This window comes from Semicossyphus pulcher, unplaced genomic scaffold (genome assembly GCF_022749685.1).
Source record: "Semicossyphus pulcher isolate SPU_LCO1_2020_fin unplaced genomic scaffold, fSemPul1.0.p SCAF_10, whole genome shotgun sequence".
In the NCBI taxonomy this organism is placed as follows: Eukaryota; Metazoa; Chordata; class Actinopteri; order Labriformes; family Labridae; genus Semicossyphus; species Semicossyphus pulcher.
Window position 1 is genome coordinate 9,930,772 of NW_027211604.1, and position 21,885 is coordinate 9,952,656.

The window sequence follows — 21,885 nt, forward strand, 5'->3', positions numbered from 1 at the left end:
AAATACAGAGGGATTCAGATCTGCTGGCTGGGTTCAAACATCTTAATCAACACAGCCAAATAAAAATGCTTTTAGCTTTCAATTTAGCCGCTTAGTTTCGATTCCTGTAATTATGCCTGCTGGCTCGCTGGGACACTCGAATAAACAGGCCGACATCAGTTATGTTATTGGTTAAGCCTGTGCTTTTCCTGCAATAAGTCAATGTGTCAACACTGTGAGAAGGCCTATTTTTTTATAAATGTCTTGTTCATTAGTCTGGAGCTTTAATGTAACTGTAAAAACTGCAGGTGATAATGTGTCTAAGTGTAGATTTTTCAATGCATGTTTATAATAAATATAGTCAGTACAATTCACATGACATTTATGACATGTATAAAGACATTTATTTTTTAGCTCAATAATTTAACTATAAAGATTAAGAGGAAAAAGGTGAGTGAAATAGTTGAACTTAAAAATAGTTTAGTCTATCTATATGCTTTCTTTGTTTAGTAAACATAAAACAGGTCAAATACATTAACACCCTCCTGTCACTGTGGTCTTTGCAGCCCTGTTACAGAGCAGGTTTACACACTGTCACTGACTTCCCACATGCAGACTTCACTCTAAAGGAGCTTCTGTGCTGTGAGGAGACTCTGTCCTTTCAGACAGTCCTAATGAAATGTGGGTGATTACGCACAAAGCTGTGTATGAAGTTGAGAGTGCAGAACTCTGCAGAGCGGCTCACATCGAGAACAGCCCATCCCGAGGAGTTCTTCTATTTATACAAATGAGATGTTTGGATTATGTCTCATGTACTTGTTGGCTAAATATTTCATAAGTGTTCTGCTGCCAGGTTTTTGTAAATATCAAACAGGGATTGGTGTAATCTTTTAGCCTAGTGGGAAAATAAAAACTGCATCACATCTGCAGAGTGACCTTTAGTAAGCGCTTATGAGTTGGGACAAAATGATCTGAAAGAAAAAGGACCACAAAGGGAAAGCTTTATATTACATAGGCCCAGTAAAATGGTTTATATAAGGCATTTTCTCTCCTGCTTTGCCCTCATCTAGAAGTTCATTTGAGGCATATGGACACCTAATTATAAAATGCTTTTGGGAGATTAGTTATTAACACATATACGCGCTTGCTGTTCCAGAAGAGAGGATTAACCAAATTTTGGGTTTTGGTTTTAGATCTGGTTGATGATAAACAAATAAAAACAGGAAAACACATGCTCTTAATTTGTGATTTATTATTATAACTTTATATTTTCGCGAACAAAAACTAACCAACAGAGGGTGCTGTATGTCGCTATGTCCTGACGTAAGTTTATTTTGAAAAACAAAAGCACTAAAGGACGTGAACCGGAAGTTTAAACGTGATTGCCGCTGCATGTCATAGATCTTAAATTGCGAAGACCACTCAGTGGAAATATGGAAATTATTGTTCCGTGTCTTTTTAATCAAACGGACACATTGTAGTTGGATTAAATAGGGGCGGTAAGGATCATGAATGCAACGATTGCCCAACTCTTTGTAAAAGTGTTCAAATTTTAGTAAATGTGTAGCTTTGCGTGAAAACGTATTATTAAAGATTCGTCTTTGTGTTAACTTACAATACGGTTATAAGTTATGTTCAGTACACGATTATAGAAATGGAAATTCAGAGCAATTTGGTGTAGAGCCGTAACGCGAAGGTGGTTTTGATACCTGGAATTTCTAGCAGAGTGAGAGCTCTCACTTTCCTCTCATCTTGGGTCATGATACAACCTTTAGATTCTCCTCCTCCTCCCTTCCATTATCACTGATGGCCGATCCATTCATTGAACATACCAGGGGTTCATGTTGCAAATGAGATAACATTCAGATAAAGTTTGATTGTTGGAGCTGGTGGTGTAATGCAGCCACCCGTGGACGATGTTAGCTTTGGTCAGCAGCTCACTTTGTTAACGTTACTGTTTGACATATGTGTGACAAACAGACTCTAACGTTACCTGTCCAGTAGCTCGTTGAAGCTCCCGTGTAAGGTTTGTACTTCTTTTTTTTTTTTTATCGCTAGCTTTTATGTTAAAAAAGTTACAATTTCCTTCTTGAAATAACTGTATTCTCCTCTTTTTCATGCTAACGTTAATTTACTTGTACAGCTAACGGCTGTTGCTAGGGAACATCGTTGCCACGTACGTCACCTGTTAAAGGGACAAGTTTGCTCTTATTTATACTCTAAGCGACGATAAAAAACGTACGTGTCCTTCAGCAAATGTGTTGTTTTAAAGATGTTTCATTTCTGTACAAAGACTACCATTTTTCCACCCTCTAGTGGTAACCTTGCGTTACCTTTATGGAGAGAGGCCTGTTTCGAGACACTGACATTAACGTTATATCAGCAGTGGAAATAGAGCCATTCAAGTCGTCATATTAACATATTCAAATGGGACACAGTTTAGACTAGATGCAGGTTTAAAATGTTCATTCAGACACATTCTGTCAATGCAAAGAATTTGCAAAAAACTATGTAATGCTGTGAGAAAAGTTAATTTTACCCTTACTTGTTATATGTCAGCTATTCTGTTGTCTAGAGCCCCAGTCTCCCTGCAAATATTGACTCTTTCCTTAAATGAGGGTAGGTTTTATTGTAGTGAACTTTATAACTCAGCTGCTGCTGCCTGTACCACGCTCAGATTGATTAAGACAAACACACACTATACTTTAGTCTCACTCAGGGGAATATACAAATTACAGATTATATTCTCTGTATGTCAGTAATTACAGTTCCCATATAAGAGTCAGCAGTGTACATGTTGTGAGTGGAGTTAGGAGGTAAAATGTAGTTTCTTTGTTTTATACAAGGTGGCTGTGAAAGAGAGCAAAAACCTCTTTTGGCAACTTCTTGGACACCATGGCCCCACACCCGGTGGTCCAGGCCATCATTGACCTCTCTGCAGGAGCCGTAGGTAACTAAAGTGCTTGGAAACAGAAACAGAAAGAAACACAAGATTACAGCATTCACCATGTCTTCATGTTATCTTTACCAGGCCGCTCAAAGGCTATGTCTGACGTTGCAGGACATTTTGATGACTCCTGTGTTTTTCCGGCTCATTTCTCTCTGTTATCATTGACTGTTTATACTGCTCAGTGCAGTGAACCCTCTCTGATTCTTATCTCTGTTCACAGCACATGTGTTGCTGCAATCTTTGATTGTTCTGTATTTTGTTTAACAGCCACACTTTCTTTTTGTTGAATCACTTCTTTTGTTGACATTTTGTTTCCCACTGTCCTCCTAGGGGGGGCTGCATGTGTCTTTAGCGGGCAGCCTCTTGACACAGCAAAGGTCAAAATGCAAACCTTTCCCACGATGTACAGAGGTTTCATCCACTGCATCACGTCCACCTACCAACAGGTGGGTCTGCGCGGCCTCTACCAGGGCACCACGCCGGCACTGATGGCCAACATCGCGGAGAATTCTGTCCTCTTCATGAGCTATGGCTTCTGCCAGCAGGTCATCCGCTTCACAGCCGGACTGCACAGTGAAGCTGTGCTGAGGTAGGAGGATGTTCACCACACTGTCCTTAGTTTACCCTGAGAAAACATGGACGATCTCAAACTGTCATCTGTTTATCCCTCCCCTGCTTCAGTGACGTGCAGAAAGCCTGCGCTGGCTCAGTAGCATCCATCTTCTCCTCGCTCGTACTCTGCCCCACCGAGCTCGTCAAGTGTCGGCTGCAAGCCATGTATGAAATGGAGGCATCAGGCAAGATAGCCAAGAGCCAGAAGTAAGTGGTGTTTACATAGTTCTACATTTTAATTTAATCTGACATTGCTCAAATTTTCAAATTGTATATTGGCTTATATCATGCAGATTAAGCGTTGATGAAAAAATAACATGGTTACTTTATAGAATAACACTTAATTGTTGGAGCTAAACTTGAATATATGGTGTACAGGGTTTAAATATAAGGTATACATTCTGTAGCTTGATATTCATTCAATTCAAATCCAATAATTGATTTTCAAAATACTAAAAGTATTTTTTTTAGACAATGTATGCATGTTTTAGGCATTCATTTTCTATTATAGTGTGTATTGACAAGCCAAACGTCCCTCTGCTCTGTCTGCAGCACCGTGTGGTCGGTGGTGAAATCCATCATGAAGAACGAGGGGCCTCAGGGCTTCTTCCAGGGCCTGACCACCACCATAGCCAGAGAGGTCCCAGGTTACTTCTGCTTCTTCGGTGCCTACGAGCTCTGCCGCACAACCTTCGCCGACTACATGAAATGTGACAAAGATGACATAGGTACTGACAGAAAGTCTGCTCCTCAGAATTAAAGGGGGGGAAAAAAGTATTTTACTCTTACATTCTGTTTATTGCTGAAATGCTTTCTGGGAAAACTTACTAATAGTTTGAGGAAAGACAATTATAAAAATTTAGCGTCTTCACAGTTTGATACAATGTTTTTGAATTTTCTTTTAAAATCTATGTTACTAATGTGACAGTTGTTTGAATGTAACTTTGAAATCTGGCTAAGCAGTTATGAATGAGGATTTATTAGCCATCCATATTATTTTTCCTTGTTATTCATATGCATTCATCTTCCCCCATCTAAGTGGTTAATATCCAACGCGTGTTACTTGGTATGTTGAAGGTGTGGCTCCCATCGTGTTCAGCGGTGGTTTCGGGGGGGCCTGCCTGTGGCTGGTGGTCTATCCCATGGACTGCGTTAAGTCTCGGATCCAGGTCATGTCTATGACGGGCAAACAGGCGGGGTTTTTCAAAACCTTCATGACCATCGCTCGTGCTGAAGGTAGGTAGAAGCTGGGGTTTGATGTTTGCTTTGTTTTGTCATCTTAGCGGGAACGTTGTTTGTTCATATTTGCTGTTGAAGTTGAATTCTGATTCCTGCTGTTGACGAGTCAGAACTTGATCTTTGCTGTTGGTTTTGTTTAGGTGTGAGGGCCCTCTACTCCGGTCTTACCCCCACCATGATCCGCACCTTCCCTGCTAACGGGGCTCTTTTCCTGGGTTATGAAGTCAGCCGGAAGCTCATGATGAAGCAGTTTGACAGCTAAACTTTTTACAACACTAACAAAGACGCTGTGAACTGGAAGTATTACAGCCACACAACCTCATCGAAACTCCAGCTGGAGCTATGAACGTATTATGTGCGGGATCTGGTTTCTGACATTTCCTGCTTTTGATAAACTGAAACTGCCACACTCCATTTTAAACCTACAAAAAACATCTCTAGTTTTTACATCATTTAAATCCTAATATTTATTTACTTTCTAGATTTAAATAGTTTGTTTTTAACACTCCAAAAATGCTTAATCCAACATAAAACGTATATATACATAACACTCCAGTTTAACATTTTATGTCTACCTCAACAAAATCATAAGTAGAAATATTTTTCGCTTTCATTCGTTTCAAATCATTCTTTACTTTCTCTGTTTCATTTACAAGAAAGAAACTCCGTTAGGCTGAAGAGCTAAGCTAGCTCATTGCATGAAGTTTTATTTTGAAATGTGAAGTGGTGTTTACTAATTTGATTAAGCTGCCTGAAATGTGTTGCGATGACTTGTGTTTTCAATGATGGGATCATTCTTATGAAACCGCACCTCTGCTTAGCCAGCAGCAAATATGATCATTTTTTTGTCATCCTGTCTTTTTCTTGTGTTGTGATGTTATATTCCACTCCTCTTCTTATTAAGTGTTCACTCCTTTGGGACCCAGCGTTTGCCTTTAAATAACTACAATTTGCCTTTTTTTGGTCTGTGACCTTTTTTGTTATGTACAAAAAAAACCCAGCTGCCTCAGTCAATGTGCCATTTGCACACTGCATTGCAATTGCAGTTTTCCCCCTGTGATTAAGAGTTGGGAGTTCATCCTTTAAAACTGAAGATTGACAGTGTTTTAGACCTCTAACTATTTGAGATGACACTGAAATGTTTGTAGAGATATCAATCCTTATATTCAATGTAGAGATAAATCCTGCATTAAAGGTGTCATAGATGAATACGTTTGTCCTGTATTTTATTCCACTGTTTTATTATTATTTTAACTGCAAAGTCAAATAAACCAGAAGGTTATATATATATATATATATATATACATATATATATATATATATATCAATCAATTTGATTCAAAAATTTACCAAATAATTAACATGGATTATTTCTAATACTGTGACATTTAAACATCCAATTTGCGTGTTATTATAAAGACAATTTAAGCATCATGATATACATATAAAAAGTATAAAAATTTGTACTGAACTACATTCAACAACAATTTCCAAGTGAATATTTTCTCCAGATGTTAAAGGACCACTTTTCCCAGCAGGGGGCGCCAGTCAACTGTCAGGAGCTCACAGCGGCTGTAAGTAAAAAAAAAAATCGGAAAAATAAATGAAGGAAAAATAAGTCAAGATTCACTGAAATAGCTCATTTTTTCTCAGGAGTGTGTGACTCACACTCAGCTCACCCCCTTGTTGCAGGTTCCACACAGGCAGCCAAAGAGGCCGTTGATCATCTGGATGGCACAGAGGACCAGCTCCAGACAGCTGACGGCCAGCAGAGTCGCAAACAGGCCAATGTGGAACTCCACTATGTTCTCAGGCGCGGTGCACAATGGCCACAAGGTTTTGTCAGTCAGGTAATTAAAGTCGCTATAAAACAGAGAAGGTTAATGAATGAAAGAGACTTAATTTTTGTTTAAGATGGAGTCATCAGAAAGTTACTCACCTGTCTTTAAAAGGTGTGCTCCACACCAGTATAACTTTGCAGAGAGGTCCATTCTGCAGGCCGACCACTGCCACAATTAAGCTGTACAAGGCACCGGCCACTCCCACCGCAGCGAATACGATCGATAAGAACATCTGCAGGAGGGAAATGATAAGCAAAGGTCAAAAATATATCTGATGAAGATTTAGATACAGTTTATTCAGACTGAATTCTCCCCGTGCTTACACTCCTCACATGTTTTGTTGATCTTGAGTTATGAATTGAAAAGAAACAGTGGCCTGCTGACATTCTGTCCTTGTTTGGTTTTGCTAACAAAAGAGACTCCTGAACCCAACATGCTGCAACAAGTTTCTAATTCTGAAGAACTGTTATTACTGATTACAACCTGAGGAACCCATTACTAAACTTTGTGTTGATTTAAGAGTTACAGGATCATTTGTATCAGCAGCATTTAAAAAAGCCTTCCCCACTTTGTTTTCAACCAAAACAGATGTACTGTTGTGGTTTTATGAGTGTGTTATCTTATCTATCCAGGAAAGCTGTAAGGACCTAGTTTAGTTATAATACAACATCAAGTACACTTGATTCATAAACTTGCTGTGACTGGCTTCCCTGGCAAGTTTTTATATTACTAATTACGGTATTAGTTACTAATTACCGTCATCTTATTTGTGTTTCTAACAGACTCACCCCACAGCGGTTCCCACAGCAGCCCTGTTTCCCAGTCAGATGGATGTAAAGTGCTGGCAGCAGCACCTGCAGGAGGACAGAGGAAGTAGACAGAAAAGGTTCTGTTTAGTTTAATCAAAACATGTCTTTTTTATTTAATCTTGGATCTTAAAGCGTGTAGAATGTGTTTAAAGGTGTTAGGAACAATGCAGAAGTTATGGGAGTAAAATCTCATTGAATTGGATTAAACTCATAAGAAGTTTGAATTTTTGCTTCAGTAAGAATTTAAGGAGTTTCATAAGAGTATGTGGATTATTTAAATATACAACTGCTGCTCTATTTTCAGACAGGAATTTTTCTTTGATTGTAGAGTCACACCCTTCAGTCACATGCAAGATATTTTAACTCACCATAAGACCCCCTCCGACGAGGCCCCCCATGTATTTCACCTCCTCCGTAATGCGTCCATCTTTGGCATACTGGACGTCGCCGCCCGGAAAGAACAACACTATGTTACAGATGATGGATATGACGGCTAATGGATACAAAGCAACGGCAACGAAACGGGAGCATTTTCCGGTACACATCTTGTCAGAGTGAAAAGTAAATGCTGTAAGAGTCGCTCTGAAAGTTTGAGCTCAAAAAAGAGAAGTCGCACCCAATACCAACCAAGAGAGACAAATGTGCTTTCACTGGGACCTCAAACTAAATAGTGGGAGGGATGTTAGGGTGTGGGAGGCGTATTGGCAGGCCGATAAGGTAGACAAACAGAGGCAGGGATAGGCTGCAGGATTGTATGTGACTCACTTTTGAGTCTTTGACACACAACGTAGTTGAGTTAGATGTGTAGATGCACATTTTCTGGTGAAATATGTGAATGCATTCACGTCCTCTGAGTCAGACGTCTTATTGACGGGCACATCACTGTCACATATTTGTCTGTAAAGTTTTTAGCATTGTAAAATGTCAGTTTCCCTTCATTTTCTGTCACATAATCACACAAGAGCTGCTCAAATGTCTTGTGAGGACCTTTGAGAAAGCAGAGATTGACTGTGTTATCTCCACCTTTTGCATACAGTATTCTTGTGATGTATTGACATGGTTACTCCACAGTCGAACTTCAGACCTGTGGCAGCACGCCTGACAGAGAGGAACAACGTGTCATTGACACCGACTGCAAAACACTGATAATCGTGCACATTGTGAAGGCTGAAAAACCGACAGGAAAGGCTACATATTTTGGTTACTCAAGAGAGCTATTGGCTGCAGTGGTTTCCATTTTTTGGCAGTAAATGACTGGAAAAAAAGGGTCATTTGTAGGGGAAAAGAAAAAGGAGGGAAGGGCAGCCCTCCCAAAACATGTGGTGTCTCCTAGCAACGTATGGGCACGGCCTTGTTCCTCATCATGTTGTAAATGTGACACAGAGGTTAATAAATGGAGTTTCCTTCCGCTCATGAAGAACAGTATTGATCTATTATTTTATTTTCAAGACACAACCATGACTGAAAATGATGCCCTTTTCAAGTCCATTTGTGTCCCAGGTTGTTTCATACTGACAGCAGGCTGTTATAAGGATCGTAAAGTGATATGTAAAGAGAGAAATGATAACTCACTTTTATCCTGACACAGTTAATAATCCTTCTTTATACTGATATATGACCACGCGTGTTTTACAACCTGGCTATCACTTCCACACAAAACACTGTTATGTTGTTATATCTCCGAGTGCTGCATCATAAGTGACAGGCTCATGTTTGCGTGCTGATTTCTATCTGGAGCTATGGGGGAACTAAATGATCAGCTGGTGAATAAATTAAACTGACTAACAGTAAGTTTATGTGTGTAACAAGCTGAGAAAACACTGAAACACTTTTTGAATATGTTTTATTTATTGTAGTTGTATAGTCAACTTTAAAGGTGTCATTGAAGGCAGAAGCGAATAAAGATTTATATGAGCTGTAGCCTGGGCAGTACATCAACAGCTTACTGTGTGAAATAAGTATTTATAATTACCATCTGATTAACCATGGTTATTTCTAACGCTGTGGTCTTTTCACAGCATATTCTGTTACACTGCAGCAGAGTGAAGCATCATAAAGAACGCATAAGAATATTAAAACCTGTTATCAGAGACGCACTGAATGTTTTATGCAGATCAATCTTCCGGCAGGAGTGGCCAGTCAGCTCTTCAGATGTGGACTGCAAACGCCTCCTGACCAGGAGTTTACGGTTTCTGTCAGTAAAAAACAAGCAAACAAACAAAATATATTACAATAAAAATAAAAGAGAGGGGGAAGTAAGGTTAAGATTCTCGCAAATTACAACATTTTAGTGAAAAATATTTGGGTATAAATATCAATACGGCTCTGAAAACTAAAGTGTGCCTTCTGTGTCTTTACTTCTTGGTTGATGCAGGTTCCACACAGGCAGCCGAAGAGGCCGTTGAGGATCTGAATGGCACAGAGCAACACCTGCAGGCAGCTGGTGGCCATCAGAGTGCCGAACAGTCCGATGTTGAACTGCACCACGTTGACAGGCTCTGTGCAGTCTGACCACGACTTGGAGTCAGTCAGGTAGCTCCAATTGCTGCGTTAAAGATGAGACTTATTAAACACCAGAACATCATAATGTTCAAATAATCAGAAAGATACTTGTGTTTGTCACCTGTGTTTGAAAGGTGTTGTCCATGTCTCACCATATTTGCAGAGAGGCCCGTTACTCAGACCGTACAACGCCGCAATTAAACTGTACAGAGCGCCGGCTGCTCCGACTGCAGCGAATACGATTGATACCAACATCTGCAGAGGTAAAACCACAAGTAACTGACAGATGGTTTCAGGTGGTCATATACAAATATGCATACAGAAACATTTCCCTTTTTGAAAAAGAGAAAAGCAGAAATGTGCTGAGCTGTGGTTGTGATGGTCATGCATGATCTTATCTACATCGAAAGGAGTTGTGCAAAGATGAAGCAGCACTTCAGAGAACATTTCTTCCGAATTCTTAAGTATTTCTCAGAGACTCTTGACACAATAATCCTTCTTCAAAGTATTTCTGTCCTTTATTTTTACTGAGCATCCGAAATGTTTGCCTCTGACTCACCCCAAAGCGGCTTCCACAGCATCCCTGTTCTCCAGTCAGGTTGATGTAAATAGCTGAGAATAACACCTGTAGTGGTTACAAATGAGTTGACAAGGAATAAGATGTAGCATCGATGAAGATAATAATTCAGAATTTCAGTTAAAGCAATTCCAGACTTATGAAACATTGCAGAAGTCATGTTTTGAGTAATCCCCTTTATAAGCAGCTTTGAGACTTTGCTTTAGTCAGGATAAAAGGTGCCACATTTGAGTATTATACATGTACATTAAAAGGTTTGGGACCTGATGATGATAGTAATGAATTGTGCAAGTAATTATTAGTGTTGCTGAATACCTCCAGTTTCAGGTTAAAGAAAAGACTACTCACCAATATACCCCCTCCAAAGATTCCTCCCATGTATTTAACCTCATCAGTTATGTGTCCATCCTTGGCATACTTGACGTCCCAGCCTGGAAAGAACAGCACAATGTTACAGATGATGGATATGAATACTAGCGGGTACAGAGTCCCACCAATGCAGCGAGAGCATTTTCCAGTACACATGTTGTCAGAGAGAAAACCAACTAACTGCTGTAAACCTCTTGTTCATCGGGTTATTTGCTCAGATACTTCCTGTTTTCAGAGATGAGACGTCTCCTTCAACCTGGCCAACAAACAGACATGTATTGGACCTGGCAGGTCACTACTGTTACAGAGCTGAGGACCTGCAGACTTGCATGGACTTTGTTAAGTAACTTTTTATGTGATTAGTAATTGTTTGTACTTGAGTGGCAACTCTAGATTGCAGGTGTCCAAATCTATATTTAAACACACTGTTGTGTATTCATGCGTTAAACTAGAAAATAATCAAGGTCTTTAGGCACTTTTTAACTTTTTGTTTAAGTTGTCGCCGCAGTAGTGATATTAAAGCCTGTAACATAAAGTACCAACTGTTTTCCTTTAGTTACACAATGATCAGGGTGCTGCTTGTATTACAAAGTATGCACTGTTCTCCCATTGTTACTCATTTAATACATATTATGGAGAACATAGTGCTGTGATGTTCGCAATGCATCCGATTCTTTTTATAGTTTTGCCCAGATTTCACTGCCTGCCCTAGATCCACTCCCCTTAAAAGTATAATAAGTAGGATTTTCCTATAAAAATAAGATATAGACTATAAGAGCGACGCAGAGTTGACCTTCTTTCTGTTGGACAGGTAGGTGCCTCAAACTGGGTAGGACAAGCTAACCGGTAGTTAGCATGCTAGCGCAAGGGTAACCGTGATGCTGTCGGTGTTAGCTCGGCGGTGGGGAGTGTTCTCGCACGAGAGAGTAAGAGTGAGCTTCTGAGGACGAAGAGTCCAGGAAGAGGGGCCCAGTTTGAATGTGTTGTTGACAAAATGCAGGAAAACTCCTACTTATTATACCTTTAATGCCGAAATACCACAGGCAGCTTTTTTCAACTGCAACTCCGCTATACTAGGTCACGTGCAGTGGAATCATGTCACCATGTCATGGAGTCAAGGCTGACTGCTATAATCCTCTCAAACATTTTCTATCGAATCCACCAGGTGGTAATTTTCCGTGTTCTAACTGTGCCCAATACGGTGCCGTGATTAGAGGTGACGTCTGTCTCCATCCTCATACCAGTAAGAAATTTAATATCAAGAACAGAATCTCATGTAAAACTAAATATGTGGTTTACCTCTTAAAATGCCCCTGTGGGCTAGCCTATGTAGGTAAAACTAAACGTGAGCTAAAAACAAGGATTTCTGAACATAAAAGCAACATAGGAAACAAAGATGAAAAATCTCTGGTGGCCAGACATTTCAATGCAGCAGGCCATGATGTCTGTTCTCTCAAATTTCAGGGCATCGAAAAAGGTTGATTCTCTGAAAAGGGGTGGAGATTTGGACAGGTTTTTATTGCAGAGGGAAGCTTTTTGGATTCATTCTGTACAAACTGAGAGCCCTAAAGGCCTAAATGAAGAACTGCTACTCGGTTGCTTCCTGTAACTAGTATTTATGAGTCAGGGTATGTACCTTTTATATTTCATATTATATATGCCTATTTAGATTGTGCAGCGTTTTTGTATGTGTGCATTGTACACGTGTGTATGCATGAGTATGGGTATATATTTAGGTATGTATGTGTGTATATATCTATATTTCATGAATTTAAAATAGGATTAGCTACTTGTTGAAGAATTTTGCTGCAGGGTAGTTTCCCTATGTAACCATATTTATTCTATGTATTCTATGTCTGCACATGGGGGATGCTTCTGTACCTTGTGCAGGATTTTACATTTTTCGGCAGGGACATGCAGCTCTTAATCTAATCATGTATATCAATTACTTTTTGCTACTTATCCTTGTTAATATCGATTATTATACGCACTGTTTTATATGTATAATGTGTCTAAATTATTCTATGTAAATGGGCTGTTGAAACCCCCTATCTTCTAACTGACTATCTGTAGTGGCAAAGACATTTTTATTTATATTTTCTGCTTTGTATTTGGCTTAGATTTGTCCATGTTATTTGTAGTAAGTGGCATGCTGTCTTGGTATGGACCTCTCACTCATTTAATCTCACCTGGGCATATATCAATTCCTTTGTTTTCCTTTGTATGCTGAAGACCTCATAAGAACCGAAACGCGTTCATCTGTGACCCACATTAAAGTCAGTTCTACTTGATCCTGTGAGTGCCGGAACTTTCTGTTTTTTCTGTTGTGCGCGCTGCCACTGCTGTATCCAATCATGTCACCACAACATAGTGCCGCAACATTATAACCCAATACATTTTAAAAGCGCAAAATTTTAAATATGCGTGTTGAGATGGGAGAAATTCTCGTGCCTGCACTTTTTCTCCCAGAGAGTTTGCGAGTCTGGAAAAAAAAGGACTGCTCTTGAAAAGGAACAGAGCCATAAGATCCGACTCCCTTCAACGAGCTGAAATTCCCAACACTACCGGCTGTATTATTATTTAATTAGCCTAGCAACAATACTTAAATATTCATATATTCTAGATTTTTTTAGTTATAGTAGGCCTAAATGCGTTTTGACAGAGTTTTAACATGATAACAGAACATTTTCTGGGAGGGTAACTGACAGTTACCTTTGAAACCATAAGTAGTTTATGTTATTAAAAGTTGTATGGGATCAAATCACATACTTAACACCAGCTCTGAACTTTTCCCCAGATTTATGAACCTACAGCTGCTCTTATATATCCATAGGCGAAAACCTTTTTCAAACAAAAAATTTAGAGGCTGGGTATGTTTTTCGTTTTAATTTGTGGACTTCCGGTCCACATTTTGGCCGTCACAGGTAGCACGGTACTCAGTCCTCTTTGGCCTCAGTCGCTGTAAATATATCGGGGAACCTTTGAACCACTCCCCTGTTTCTGAGAAGCACTCCTGCCTGCAGCTGACCCACGATGGCCACGTCTTTTCTCAAAGAGTTCCTGGTTACATATTTTATGCCAGAAAAATGTTACGAGAGGATTTTCGTCAACTATTCCTTGGACGGTGAGGCTCGTTGTTGTCAAATTTCGGGCATTTAAGTTCAGCGGGAGTTAAACATTTTTTCCCAGATGTGTGAAAGGAGGAGTCTGGGCTTTTTCGCCTCCCCCACTTTAAGGTCAACGTTGTAAACTTTGTTTTTGTAACCTACGCTGTAATATTTAGTTTAACACTTGGGCTATTTTTTCTGTTGGTCTGTTACAATATGATTTAAGGAACCCTGTTATCTCTCATCGTGTTGTCTCTCCCTCTGTTATCCTGCATTAGTCGTTGACCGCGTTAAACATCTGCTGGTGCTTGACTGTGTTTTCTTGTTATGTCCTAGGGGCATGTCTAAAGTTTGTGCTGAACAGAATAGTGGGATTATGGATCATACTGGACACTTTTTTAGGTAAGACATCTCTCCTCGGCCTCAACACATCTGATTTAATCACGTTACAGCAGCAGCAGGCATCACATAAACACAAACAGAGGTGATCAGATAACAGATTTTCCCCTGACAAACTCACAGATGAGATTATACTGCCAGCTCATACTGTCTCACTAATGTCGCTTTACAACACAGTAATTAATCATCACTGATCGGATTTCTTCACAGCTCAATAATCACATCGGGGTTCAAATTCACGTCCTCTAAGTCAGGCCTATTTAACTGATTTTTAAGAAGGGCTAAATTTGAATAAAGAGCAGGGTCAAGGGCAAGACAATTGTATTTCTTGTGTTTGACTACTAAAGCTATGAAATTAAATGTATTAAAAAAATGCAAATTTTACATGAAAATACTATTTTAAGCTATTAAATGCAATAAGTATTTCTGTGCTAAAGATCAAGATTGAGATTGCAGATTTGCAGATAACCATGACAACAGCAGGCCAAGTGATGATGTCACAAAACTATAATTTACGCAGAAGTAAATACATTTTCAAACATTCATTTTGCTACAGTAAAAAAACAATGCAATTTTATATGGCTATTAAGGATTTTGTATCTCATAACCTCAACGAGTTTACCTCCGGTAGGCGTTACAGAGCACTGTACACCAAGACAACCAGACACAGGAGCAGAATGTTTCCCCAGGCTGTCACTCTGATGAACACTTAACTTTGTCAAAGTGTCAGTTGACATTCTCTGTATACTGAAAAGTCTGCAACCATCTACCTCTTGTTCATTGCACTATTGTCTCCTGTCCATAAATGTTGTTGTGTTTTTTAAATAATATATATTATTGTATCCATAGGCCTGTATGTAGTAGTTTTTAGTGTCAAAATGTCTGTGTTACCTTGTCCTATCTGTCTTTGTTTTAAGTGTAGTATGTCAGTTTGCGTGTCTGTACATTGAGAGTAAAGGTGAAGTGTGTGCCCACATACTTGGACAATAATGATTCTGATTTATCATCATTGTAGCTGTGTTGTATTTAACCCTCCCTGTGTCTCGTCTCCCTACAGCACAGCTGCCTCAGCTGTTGAAGATACTGTGGAGAGGAAGTGCAGACGGCCTGAGTCTGACCTCCAGCCTGCTGCAACTTTATGCCTTCTCATGTCCTGTTGTGTACGCCATGGCCAACAACTTCCCAGTCTTGTACGTACGTCAACATTTATAAATAAATTGCGGTTCTGTGTAATGGCTGATGACGAGCCATTCAGTGACGTCAAGTTTTGTTTCATAATAACGTCACAATAGATTTATTCTTTCCTAATACCAATTCCCATAGTCAGGCTTGAGTATTGGCTGTCACCGAGAACCTGACTGATATCAGTGTAATAAGAAATGTAAACATATATACACATATACTATTTTATACACATGAAACTGCTTTATTAAGTTATTTTACTGGTTTTAATTGTAACTTTAAATCTGTTTAAACACTAATGTTGATATTTTGCTGGCTGTCACTAAGGTTACACTCTCTCCAAGCAGCGCACTGTTGTTGTTTGTTATTGGCATGTGATAATTTAGGCCTATCTGAAACCAGTTGTTCTTCGACACTCAAAAACAGCAGTTGCTTGAAGCTTCCATGATATTTATTATTGATGTGAATGCTGCTGTTTTGGAGAAGAAAAAATATGTGGATTTTTTTTCTGGGCTAATAAGTTATTAAGTAACTAGTTGGGCAATGACTGGAGTACACACCGATACCCAATACAATGATAGATATATAGAAACTGTAGACAGTTAAAGTAAAAGAAGTATTCTCACTTCAAAACGTTGAACTTGGGTTGCTTAAGCTCTCTTTTTGTTGCTCTTCCATCATTTAGTTTGTCCATCTGCTATCTTGAATTTATCTTGCAATCTTTCTCCAACAGCGAGTTGTTGTTGTTGTTGTTGTTGTTGTTGTTGTTGTTGTTGTTGTTTTTGGCAGCAGACGACTGACTTCTGTCTGTATTTATATACTAAACTCTTCTGTTTCTGTGAAGCTGGAAAAAGCATAAAGCACATGTTTTACGAGTGTTCGCCTCAGATTGCTCATTCTTTCTGAATGTGTGACTCACTGGCGGAAGTGAGTCATTTGCTGAAGTCGCTTTGTTTACACTTGTGACAGCCAGTCAATAAATGTATAAAAGATGTAGCCTACAACACTGCGATGTAAGTTCTGTTAAGTTTAAAGAGTTTGCCATGTAATTATTCTGCAGAGGGTTATGTAAGAAGAGAGTATTATCTTATATGTATGCATGTTTACCTGACATGTGTTTTGCTCCACAGTGCCTGGGCTGAGAGGTTCATCACGTTGGTGCAGACAGCAGCCATCATCTTCCTCATCCTGCATTATCGTGGGGAAACCCTGAAAGGTTAGCACACACATTGTCCAAATTCACATTGAATAGATTGGATAATCTTTCAGGACATGTCTGTCATTATTACTCATTTTGTTATCATAAACAATTCCCACAAAAAGACCAAAACAATCCATGCATCCATGTAAGTCATTTTTAAATCCTCTGAATGCACCTCCCCCTGTGTGTGGCTCTGAAGCTCCTTCATTCCCACTGAGACACACAAATATAGATTTTTCTTATTTTAAAAAGACTATAAATCAGACAGTTGACATTTTTTGTTCTCAATTTCCCTCTAAGGAGCTGTACAAATAAACTCTCTTTTGCATAATTGTTATAAAAAATGCAAAAAATCCACTTACAGGCAGAAACTTGATACCATGTTTTCATCAGGCTGCTTAATTTTTTGGGTGCATAACAGAGCATTACATAATAATAATTACATTACATAATTACATTTAGAAAGCTTTACGTTTTTAAATAGCTCGGCATTAAATGTATCTAGACAAAGTTTTACAGCTCTGAATCTGTTTTGTTAAAGTTAAAAGGCGTTACAAAGCACTAATGTGGAAACTCTGTAGTGTAAAAGTAAATCACACTCAGAAGACTTAAACCAGCCATATTAGATAATCACTTACTGTGGTGTATTTCCAACATTTAAATGAGTCCAACATATTAAAAAAAGTATAAAAGATGACATGCCTCTGAAAATAAAGCGGTCTGGAAACATGCCGTTATATAAGCTGACCACAGCTCAGAGTCACACTCGCGCTCTTCCTGCAGTCAGTGCTTCTGCAGCGCCACCGTGTGGTGTTAACATGCAACTCACAAACTCTTTACAAGGACCTTTTGTTTAACGATCAGAAGAAACACCTACCAGTGTCTTTAAACATTGATAGAGAGCTGATTTAGATGATAATATAAAAAGCTCATTTAAGGTCCAATCAAATCACATATGGATTTGGTAAGAGACAATAATGAGCAGTGTGAAGATTCTGGTAACAGTTTTTCCCCCCGTTCTTTGTGTGGCATTTTTTCTTGAGTGTGAAAATTCTTCTTTCTCACATAATTTTATCTTTATTTTATTTTTTTTAATGACAGGAATGCTGTTGCTCTTGGCGTACAGTGGTGTAATGTTCCTCCTGGGCTCCTATACAGCCAGAGCAGTAGCCTCAGTGATGCACGCCTCCAGTATTGCAGCTTTAATTGCAAGCAAGGTAAAAACTCTGTGGTTTATATGGTCTGTGCAGCTCAATATCTGAGCTACTCTATGATTTATTACACCTGTGAACTGTGACGTGATCATGCAAAGTGCTTGTCAATCGGAGGAGCGTGAATTTATTTGCTGTATTTGTTGTTTCCAGGGTTTCCAGGTTGGAACAAACTACAGTAATGGCCGCACAGGCCAACTGTCCACTCTGAGTGTGTTACTATCATGTGCAGGGTCTCTGGGCGTTCTCTATGTGGCTCTTCAGGTATGTAGTCAGGAAATACACGTAAAAACATCAACAAAGTTTACAACTGCGTATTTTCCACATATTTTCCACTCTGTCAGTGTTTTCCTAACTAACTGAGATTGCTTTAAATTGTGTCTTGTAGGACACAGGAAGCTTATTGCACACTCTGTCACATGTGCTGTCAGCCTGTCTCAGCTGTGTCCTCCTGGCCCAGGTCCTCTGCTGCAGGAGCAGCACTGACACCACCAAGAAGAGTGAGTAGAGGTGGAGGATGGTGACAAATGGACTCTAGCATCATATGCAAATCCTTCTGGCATTCAGGAAATATTTGGTGCCGGATATTTAAATGTGTATAACTAATAATGCTGCTCGAAGTAGCAGTTAATGTTTACAGGAGCTTTTTGTAGCTGTGTGTTACACTCTCTTGTTGTCATGCTATTTAATACAACACTGTCCTTGTATTGTAAGGGTGAGGAAATAATACTATTTTCCGTTGCCATCTGGTGACTTTATACGTATATAAAAGGTGCATGTGGCCTCTTGCTTTCCAAAGTCATGTCAATGCTGAACTGCATTTAGCCTGCATTCCTTCACATGACCAGCAGAGGGCGACTCAACTTGTTGCAAAAGAAGTCCAACAGTATTGAAACAGGGAAAAGACTTCTTTCTTGACGTTTTCACCTTAGGAAACATATTCCTAATAAGTTCCTGTTCTCAATCGCTACTTTCAAGTCTTCTTCAGTACAGCATGATGTTTATTTTGTAAATGATGCTCCTATTTACAGTAGAAATAGACAGTAATGCAGGGTGTGCATTAGGGCGTGGCTACCAGTGATTGCATATTCTGCCTCGTCCAAATATAAGGTCACGTCTGTCTTAAAAGATGCCAAACTCAAGGAAGTTTTCAATCCAAGGACAAACTGGTTGATTATGTACATCAAAGAGTAGAAACAGTAGGTCTTCAAACATTTTAGCAAAAACTTCATAAGTGATATTGAAGGTAATATTTTAATCAGACACATGGTGTTAAAGTGGGGAGAAGTGCAGTCACGAGCACACACACACACACACATCAGGCCACATGATGATGCATTCATGTCACGTCAGTTTTACTGTTCAATGTGCTGACTTAGTAAAATGTTCATGTCAACCCCCATAAAGGAAATTCCAGTTGGACTCATTTATGTTGCAGAATAGCCTCAGGTTTTTCTCTTTAGCATCACATTATATAAACCTTTTTAAGTGTTTGTCTGCAAAAAAAAAAGTCATCGTTAACAACTTTATGTGTTTTCCACTGCATTAACTGCATCACCAGGTTGCTGTCTGACATTCACAAGCAAACATTACACTAGTAGAGCTACTGAACAGCTCAGTGGAGCAGCTGGAGGGGTTTAAGTGTTAGACAATCATTTGTCAGATTTCGGCTGCAGGTCTTGAAGCTTGAAGTCACAAAGGAGCAGCTTCATGAAAAAGTGCACATATGATTAGTAAAATACTGGTTAAACTGGATGATTATAGTGTGTGAGCCATTGCTTTTTTTTGTTTGACGCTTTTTTCTGAATGTTGCAAAATGAACAAACCGTCCCGTGTTGCTCAGTAACACTCAGGAGCTCTGCTAAGACACACTGAAGTGACTGTGGCAGTTCATGTGCTCCAATGACACATTAACCTGGTTTGTTTTGGCAGATGGCTGTTTTTTTCCATCCAACTGAGCACATAAATACTTGGAATAGCTCACCAGCTAAAATGAACTGTTTGTTTATGGGTTTTTACAGTGTTTTATATGTATATGTTATTGGTGTTTTTACTTTCATGCATGTTGAACTGTACTGTGAACTGGTTTAAAAGATGCTGTGAAGTTTCTGAACACAAGGTCAGTAATAAAATATAGTGTTGCCAAAGAACACAGGTGTGTGTCAGTGAAAGCAAACAGAGTTGTCACCTTAAGTCACCTTTATGTCAGGACTGTAAATGGCATCAAGTACGGTCCAACATGATCTTTGTGTACATAAAAATGTCGGCCTATTATGTCGTGTTTGCATTTTCACAGAGCTGACTGAATGACTCTTTCAGTTAAACAAATCACAGCACACAGTGTTATAACTGTTACTTCAATAATGTGTTGCACACGCCTCATGCCACGGCACGCCTGACACAAGACGTGTGCTTAACACAAGAAAAAACCTGTAGGTGAAGCAAAGAAGGTAACTAGTCTCAGCAGTTAGAACAAAGTGTTCGGTTAATTTACGTGAGTGGCTTTATGGGGGGCTGAAAGTTTTGTGTGGCACAGATTTGACTGAAAATAGCCCATGTGTTAGAATAAAAGTTAAATATGGATTGTACTTTGAATAATTTCATTTTTAGCCATACTAGTAGCACGGTTAAAAACTGTGTTTAGAGCTAATTAGCAAATGTGAGCACACTGTCACGCTAGCTTAAGCGAAGATGTTAGTATTTGGCTTAAAGCTACACTGGGCTAAAGCTCAATCTACTAGTACTAGCTTTAGCATGGCTATCGTATTGTTCAATGTCCATATGTCAAAATCATGAATTAACTATTTAATTATCTGTAGAAAAAGCTTGGTTTTAGGGGGGAGATAAAAGGTCAATTTATCCCAAGAAAATAACAATTTTCTTTAAAACACCGAAAAACGTTTTTTATTCACAACTGTTTTGATAGTTAAAGCTAAAGTTTGAACTCACAGGTAAAAGTAAAATGATGGTTAAATCAGATGCATTTCAATGTGCTACTTTTATATTTTGAATTCTTCATATTTCAGAACAATATTTTACCGTCTTTCTGCCAACTAAACACAATCTGTAATCGCTGTAATCCACAACTGAAACTGAAAGTTAAATATGGATTATACTTAAATAATTTAATTTTTAGCCATGCTAGTAGCACGGTTAAAAAGTGTGTTTCAAGCTAATTAGCAAATGTGAGCACACTATCACGCTAGCTTAAGCGAAGATGTTAGTATCTGGCTTAACGCTACACTGCGCTAAAGCACAATCTACTGGTACTAGCATCAGCATGGCTATCGTATTGTTCAATGTCCATCTGTCAAAATCATGAATTAACTATTTAATTATCTGTAGAAAACAAAGCTTGGTTTTAGGGGGGAGATAAAAGGTCAATTTATCCCAAGAAAACAACATAATTTTCTTTAAAACACCAACAACTGTTTTGATAGTTAAAGCTAAAGTTTGAACTGGCAGGTAAAAGTAGAATGATGGTTAAATCAGATGCATTTCAATGTGCTACTTTTATATTTTGAATTCTTCATATTTCTGAACAATATTTTACCGTCTGTTTCCAAAAATAATTTGTTCCTTCCAGATCATTCTGCCAACACAATCTGTAATCTCTGTAATCTGCAACTGAAACTGTAAGTTAAAGAGTGAATAAACACAGAGCTGAACTTTCTGTTTAGTCTAGTAACTAAATCCGCTTGTGGGAAAATTCATGAAATGGTCAATGTGTAAATACATGTAGTGGTGAGAAGATTACTAATGAAACTTCTCGTCTGTGCACACTCAACGTTATATTAAAATCTAAATAATGCCGTCCTAAGGTTGTGTATAATGTGGCAGAAAATGAAAAATCTCATACTTAATTCAGCCGATATGAAACAAAGTGATGAACAACACAAGGTCCTTC

At 38.9% G+C, this 21,885-nt stretch overlaps 4 protein-coding genes across 4 annotated transcripts; 2 read left to right on the forward strand and 2 right to left on the reverse strand.

Annotated features, from left to right (window-relative positions):
- The first annotated feature begins 2,192 nt into the window (after nucleotides 1-2,192).
- Nucleotides 2,193-5,989, forward strand: slc25a15b (solute carrier family 25 member 15b). Its single transcript, XM_069671493.1, has 7 exons — nucleotides 2,193-2,217; nucleotides 2,826-2,929; nucleotides 3,260-3,518; nucleotides 3,611-3,748; nucleotides 4,094-4,269; nucleotides 4,619-4,777; nucleotides 4,921-5,989. The coding sequence occupies exons 2-7, from the start codon at nucleotides 2,875-2,877 to the stop codon at nucleotides 5,040-5,042; spliced, it is 909 nt and encodes a 302-aa protein (XP_069527594.1). The 5' UTR covers nucleotides 2,193-2,217; nucleotides 2,826-2,874; the 3' UTR covers nucleotides 5,043-5,989.
- Nucleotides 5,766-8,072, reverse strand: tm4sf21a (transmembrane 4 L six family member 21a). The gene is made up of 5 exons (XM_069671513.1): nucleotides 7,799-8,072; nucleotides 7,410-7,475; nucleotides 6,720-6,853; nucleotides 6,460-6,643; nucleotides 5,766-6,352 (listed from the first exon to the last, which is right to left on the reverse strand). Exons 1-5 carry the CDS (start codon nucleotides 7,973-7,975, stop codon nucleotides 6,344-6,346), a joined length of 570 nt encoding a protein of 189 aa, XP_069527614.1. The 5' UTR covers nucleotides 7,976-8,072; the 3' UTR covers nucleotides 5,766-6,343.
- Nucleotides 8,073-9,259: 1,187 nt separating this feature from the next.
- LOC138599743 (transmembrane 4 L6 family member 4-like) lies at nucleotides 9,260-11,055 on the reverse strand. The gene is made up of 5 exons (XM_069671503.1): nucleotides 10,858-11,055; nucleotides 10,492-10,557; nucleotides 10,054-10,187; nucleotides 9,789-9,975; nucleotides 9,260-9,622 (listed from the first exon to the last, which is right to left on the reverse strand). Exons 1-5 carry the CDS (start codon nucleotides 11,032-11,034, stop codon nucleotides 9,614-9,616), a joined length of 573 nt encoding a protein of 190 aa, XP_069527604.1. The 5' UTR covers nucleotides 11,035-11,055; the 3' UTR covers nucleotides 9,260-9,613.
- Nucleotides 11,056-13,911: 2,856 nt separating this feature from the next.
- LOC138594190 (mannose-P-dolichol utilization defect 1 protein-like) lies at nucleotides 13,912-18,486 on the forward strand. Its single transcript, XM_069665199.1, has 7 exons — nucleotides 13,912-14,002; nucleotides 14,322-14,387; nucleotides 15,442-15,574; nucleotides 16,697-16,782; nucleotides 17,869-17,984; nucleotides 18,132-18,242; nucleotides 18,367-18,486. Exons 1-7 carry the CDS (start codon nucleotides 13,912-13,914, stop codon nucleotides 18,484-18,486), a joined length of 723 nt encoding a protein of 240 aa, XP_069521300.1.
- The last annotated feature ends 3,399 nt before the right edge of the window (nucleotides 18,487-21,885 follow it).

What these genes read in the sequence shown, in the direction of transcription:
- slc25a15b (XM_069671493.1), top strand. Translation starts at nt 2,875, where the DNA reads ATGGCCCCACACCCGGTGGTCCAGGCCATCATTGACCTCTCTGCAGGA. An exon ending in CCTCTCTGCAGGAGCCGTAG is followed by an intron (nt 2,930 to 3,259) that starts GTAACTAAAGTG and finishes CTGTCCTCCTAG; the next exon opens with GGGGGGCTGCATGTGTCTTT. An exon ending in ATGTGACAAAGATGACATAG is followed by an intron (nt 4,270 to 4,618) that starts GTACTGACAGAA and finishes GGTATGTTGAAG; the next exon opens with GTGTGGCTCCCATCGTGTTC.
- tm4sf21a (XM_069671513.1), bottom strand. Translation starts at nt 7,975, where the DNA reads ATGTGTACCGGAAAATGCTCCCGTTTCGTTGCCGTTGCTTTGTATCCA. An exon ending in TCGTCGGAGGGGGTCTTATG is followed by an intron (nt 7,476 to 7,798) that starts GTGAGTTAAAAT and finishes GTCCTCCTGCAG; the next exon opens with GTGCTGCTGCCAGCACTTTA. An exon ending in AGCACACCTTTTAAAGACAG is followed by an intron (nt 6,644 to 6,719) that starts GTGAGTAACTTT and finishes TCTGTTTTATAG; the next exon opens with CGACTTTAATTACCTGACTG.
- LOC138599743 (XM_069671503.1), bottom strand. Translation starts at nt 11,034, where the DNA reads ATGTGTACTGGAAAATGCTCTCGCTGCATTGGTGGGACTCTGTACCCG. An exon ending in GCTGTGGAAGCCGCTTTGGG is followed by an intron (nt 10,188 to 10,491) that starts GTGAGTCAGAGG and finishes TTACCTCTGCAG; the next exon opens with ATGTTGGTATCAATCGTATT. An exon ending in ACAACACCTTTCAAACACAG is followed by an intron (nt 9,976 to 10,053) that starts GTGACAAACACA and finishes TCTTTAACGCAG; the next exon opens with CAATTGGAGCTACCTGACTG.
- LOC138594190 (XM_069665199.1), top strand. Translation starts at nt 13,912, where the DNA reads ATGGCCACGTCTTTTCTCAAAGAGTTCCTGGTTACATATTTTATGCCA. An exon ending in CGTCAACTATTCCTTGGACG is followed by an intron (nt 14,003 to 14,321) that starts GTGAGGCTCGTT and finishes GTTATGTCCTAG; the next exon opens with GGGCATGTCTAAAGTTTGTG. An exon ending in GCCAACAACTTCCCAGTCTT is followed by an intron (nt 15,575 to 16,696) that starts GTACGTACGTCA and finishes TTTGCTCCACAG; the next exon opens with TGCCTGGGCTGAGAGGTTCA.